This window comes from Amphimedon queenslandica, unplaced genomic scaffold (assembly GCF_000090795.2).
Source record: "Amphimedon queenslandica unplaced genomic scaffold, v1.1 AMPQUscaffold_13446, whole genome shotgun sequence".
NCBI lineage: Eukaryota > Metazoa > Porifera > Demospongiae > Haplosclerida > Niphatidae > Amphimedon > Amphimedon queenslandica.
In genome coordinates, this window is record NW_003546318.1 from 137859 (window position 1) to 143104 (window position 5246).

Below are 5246 nucleotides of genomic sequence, written 5' to 3' on the forward strand. Positions count from 1 at the left end.
TCCATTGATTCCATGCATACAGTGTTAGATTATTACCAGATGATATGTTAGTTATACACTCAATAAAGTTGAGCCTATCATTACGAGATATACTGTAATACACTAGTTGAGGATTTTCATAACTAGTGATGTGAATATGTACATTATTTGTTGTGCTGCCATTGACAAACTTAAACTCCATGCAGACCCCATTGAGTACCAGAGTATTAATCAATCTCAATTGCTGAAGATCATAAGTGTCTAAACAATACTAAAATTATTAATGGTCAATACATACATGCACTAACTGATTCTGATAGTATTGCTGTGAAAATTTGCTCCACTTTGATAATGTATAATAACAATAGTATCCAGTATCTCTCTTGAGGGAAGACTGATAACAGCAAAAAGGAGATTAGTTATTGTAAAAACTACTAATAAGTGACACTGCTGTTGACGAATAGCAATTACTAGCATTATCAACAGTGCAACTTATTACTGTAATATTAGCAAGTGACACTCCAAGACACAATTCATAGCCCTGTATATATGTGTGTATTACATACTCAATGAAGATACATTGACTAACTGATATAATGAAAGATAAACTCCAATTGTTGTTCATTCGATATGTAAAGGTGTCTTGGTAAATGCTCAGGAACTCCGAACCTATTAACAAAATACTTATGGATCTAAATTCATTTTGTTCCTGACTTGTTTCAAATCCAACAGTTATGTTATTAGTAGATCCATTCCCAGCTTTATTAGTAGTTGTAATGTTAAACAGATATTGTTTATTGGTTGGGTTCATTGGACAGTAAGTGTAGTTAGTGATAGAGTCATTAAGGTACTGTTGATCAGTTCCTACACTGATTATATACTGTACTGTTAGTCCTGGTAGTGTGAATGGAGGATACCAACTGATAAACATACAACAAGAATCTAACTGATATCCTGTTAAATTACTGACACTATCAGGTGGACCTGTCAATGATAAATTTAAATGATGTTAAAATGTGGAATTGTAATTACCTTGAATATAAATGTAAGCTGCTTCAGAAGTATTTATCATGATTCCCATACGAGCAGCACATACAATGTTAGTACCATTCACTTCACTAGTAGCAGTAAATGTTGTCCTCTTTCCTCCATTAGGTAAATCAGTTTCAGTTGGCATTACATCAGTTCCATACAAGATTGAGAGAGTATGTCCAGACAAATTGGTAGCACATTCGAATGTCACAGTATCATTAATATATGCATACTGTGTGACAGGAACAATAGTAACTCTACCTATGTAATATAAAATTTATATATTGTTATCTTATTCATATACCAGCAGCAAGAGCAAGAAATTGACACAATATTGTAGCAGCAAACAGAATTGAAACCATCATTGTTCATTAATTGTTGAGGAGTGGCTTTATAATTCTCCTCCCAGTCTTCATAGAGTTGCTCTGATTAGCTGAGCAGTTTAGTAAAAGTAATTCTACATGATAAAGAGGAAATTGTCTTTGACACCTTGTTTACACTTTAAAGTGTGAACATATTGCACAAGGTCTACAATGTGATCATAACACTCAGTCAATATTATTATGAAACAGAACATAGTTAGTGAAAGCTAACAGTGACAGCAACCAAAAATAGCACTTTTCCTATGCAAAGCATAATAATAGGATAGCAACAACTGAAAGTATGATCCAACAGAGAAAGAGAGAAAATATAAATCAAGTTAGATCTGCAAGGACAAGTGTCAGACTCACAATAAAAGAACAAGATTTTAAAGTTATTTATTATTAAAGTCTTGTACCCTCTACTACACCATAAGCAGCACATTCTTTCATTGACAGTACTGACTGTGGAGCTGGTATATTATCATACTGTGGACTAATTGATGATGATAATTCTTGCTCCTGTGCATCTGTAAATTCATCATTAAACTATTGAGTCTATTGTGAGCATTACTTTGATTATTAATCCCTTTCCTCTTGTAGTAGCACACAGTTAGTGTAACAGCATGGAGTACTAGTGATAGGATGAGGAATAATCCTAATAGACTAATCAATACTGCTACAGTAAACAGCCAATAGTAAAGAATGATAATCATTGCAATTGCAACTTACCACTAGTGACAAGAACATCATTTTGACTTTCCATTGTACACTTAGTGCAATCATCTACCGGTATAGCAGTTGTAGAAGAAACTGATGCAATTGCTGAGGTAGAATAAAGCAATTCTGAACTGCTAGGAGTAAAGGAGTCTTCATATGAAGTTACTGAATTCATTATGTACTGTGTAAAAGTATTACTACAGACTATAGCAGCTTCACTAATATTGATACCAGTTAATACAGCAGAAGGATTAGGAGTACAGTCCTCCATTACCTGCAGTGTTAAGTTGTTACCTGCTGGTATGTTAGTTATACACTGAATAAAGTTGAATCGATCATTACGAGATATACTGTAATACTCTAGTTGAGAATTTGAGTGTTCATAACCAGTGATGTGAATATAAATACTATTAGTTGTGCTGCCACTGACAAAACCAAACTCCAAGCAGACCTCATTAAATGAAGTATTAATTAATCTTAATTCCTGCAGATCATAAGTACCTAAACAATAATGAAATTTTATCAATAATTATAATTATTATTAATTTTACTGATTCTAATAGTATTGCTGTGAAAATTTGGATACTGCATGATAACAATAGTATCCAGTATCTCTCTTGAGGGAAGACTGATAATAGCAGCAAGGGAAATGTTATTGTAAGAGATATAAATGATAGACACTGCTGTTGCCAAATAGCAATTACTAGAATTACCAACAGTACAACTTGTTACTGTAATATTAGCAAGTGACACTCCAAGACACAGTTCATAGCCCTGTATATATGTATGTATGATATACTCAATGAAGATACATACTAACTGATATAATGAAAGATAAACTCCAATTGTTGTTCACTTGATACATGAAAGATCCTTGGTAAATGCTCAAAAATTTTGAATCTATCAAAAAATAGTTATAACTTTATTTTGCCTTACTTATTTGAAATCCAATAGTTATGTTACTAGTAGATCCATTCCCAGCTTTATTAGTAGTTGTAATGTTAAACTGATATTGTTTATTGGTTAGGTTCATTGGACAGTAAGTGTAGTTAGTGATAGAGTCATTAAGGTACTGTTGATCAGTTCCTACACTGATTATATACTGTACTGTTAGTCCTGGTAGTGTGAATGGAGGATACCAACTGATAAACATACAACAAGAATCTAACTGATATCCTGTTAAATTACTGACACTATCAGGTGGACCTGTCAATGATAAATTTAAATGATGTTAAAATGTGGAATTGTAATTACCTTGAATATAAATGTAAGCTGCTTCAGAAGTATTTATCATGATGCCCATACGAACCAAGCAAAAAATGTTAGTACCATTCACTTCACTAGTAGCAGTAAATGTTGTCCTCTTTCCTCCATTAGGTAAATCAGTTTCAGTTGGCATTACATTAGTTCCATAAAAGAATAAGACTGTATATCCAGACAAATTAGCAGCACATTCGAATGTCACAGTATCATTAAAATAAACATACTGTGTGACAGGAACAATAGTAAATATACCTATACAATATAAAACTCATAATATTATCATCTTATTCATATACCAGCAGCAAGAGCAAGAAATTGAGACAATATTGTAGCAGCAAACAGAATTGAAACCATCATTGTTCATTAATTGTCGAGGAGGGGCTTTAAAATCTCCTCCCAGTCTTCAGAGAGTGCTCTGTTTAGCTAAGAGGAGTTGCACAGTTTATTTAACATAATTCTACATGATAGAGAGGAAATTGTATTTGATACCTTGTTTACACTTTAAAGTGTGAACAAGGTGTACAAGGTCCATAACACTCAGTCAATACTATTATGAAACAGAACATAGTTAGTGAAAGCTAACAGTGACAGCAACCAAAAATAGCACTTTTCCTATGCAAAGCATAATAATAGAATAACAACAACTGAAAGTATGATCCAACAGAGAAAAAGAGAAAGTATAAATCAAGTTAGATCTGCAAGGACAAGTGTCAGACTCACAGTAAAAAACAAGATATTAGATTTATTTATTATTAAAGTCTTGTACCCTCTACTACACCATAAGCAGCACATTCTTTCATTGACAGTACTGACTGTGGAGCTGGTATATTCTCATACTGTGGACTAACTGATGATGATAATTCTTGTCCCTGTGAATCTGTAAAATTCATAATAAAACCAGTGCACAATATAAATGTAGATTACTTTGACTTTTATTCCTATTTCTCTTGTAGTAGCACACAGTTAGTGTAACAGCATGGAGTACTAGTGATAGGATGAGGAATAATCCTAATAGACTAATCAATACTCCTGTACAGTAAACAACCAACAATAAAGAATGGTAATATGGCAATTGCAACTTACCACTAGTGACAAGAACATCATTTTGGCTTTCCATTGTACACTTAGTGTAATCATTTATAGTAATTGTAGAAGAAACTGTAATTTCCGAAGTAGAATAGTATAATTCTGGACTGCTAGAAGAAAAGGAGTCTTCATATGAAGTTACTGAGCTCATTGTGTACTGTGTAAAAGTATTACTACAGACTGTAGCAGCTTCTCTAATATTGATACCAGTTAATACAGCAGAAGGATTAGGAGTACAGTCCTCCATTACCTGCAGTGTTAAGTTGTTACCTGCTGGTATGTTAGTTATACACTGAATGAAGTTGAATCGATCATTACGAGATATACTGTAATACTCTAGCTGAGAATTTGAGCCTTCATAACCAGTGATGTGAATATAAATACTGTTAGTTGTGCTGCCATTAACAAAATTAAACTCCATGCAGACCTCATTAAATGAAGTATCAATCAATTTTAATTGCTGAAGATCATAAGTGCCTAAACATCAATAAGATACTTATACTCAATACATACATGCACTAACTGATTCTGATAGTATTGCTGTGAAAATTTGCTCCATTTTGATGATGTATAATAACAATAGTATCCAGTATCTCTCTTGAGGGAAGACTGATAATAGCAGCAAGGGAAATGTTATTGTAAGAGCTATTAATGATAGACACTGCTGTTGATGAATAGCAATTACTAGAATTACCAACAGTACAACTTGTTACAGTGATATTAGCAAGTGACACTCCAAGACACAATTCATAGCCCTGTATATTTGTATGTATTACATACTCAATGAAGATACATTGACTAACTGAT

The 5246-nt window shown here is 33.0% G+C and overlaps 1 protein-coding gene and 1 long non-coding RNA gene across 4 annotated transcripts; both read right to left on the bottom strand.

Moving 5' to 3' along the window:
- Positions 1-6: 6 nt before the first annotated feature.
- LOC109581331 (uncharacterized) lies at positions 7-817 on the bottom strand. The gene is made up of 4 exons (XR_002184593.1): positions 694-817; positions 569-648; positions 288-520; positions 7-240 (listed from the first exon to the last, which is right to left on the bottom strand). It is a non-coding gene; the product is annotated as an uncharacterized LOC109581331 (long non-coding RNA).
- Positions 818-1540: 723 nt separating this feature from the next.
- On the bottom strand, positions 1541-3127 carry LOC100639729 (uncharacterized). 3 transcript variants are annotated; one of them, XM_019995380.1, is made up of 7 exons: positions 3027-3127; positions 2911-2990; positions 2642-2864; positions 2433-2591; positions 2103-2384; positions 1945-2049; positions 1541-1900 (listed from the first exon to the last, which is right to left on the bottom strand). In XM_019995380.1, exons 1-7 carry the CDS (start codon positions 3121-3123, stop codon positions 1776-1778), a joined length of 1071 nt encoding a protein of 356 aa, XP_019850939.1. In that variant the 5' UTR covers positions 3124-3127; the 3' UTR covers positions 1541-1775. The 3 variants fall into 3 exon arrangements, with proteins under 3 accessions (XP_019850939.1, XP_019850938.1, XP_019850937.1); XM_019995379.1 differs by having other exon boundaries at positions 1945-2046; positions 2103-2591; XM_019995378.1 differs by having other exon boundaries at positions 2103-2591.
- Between the last annotated feature and the right edge of the window lie 2119 nt (positions 3128-5246).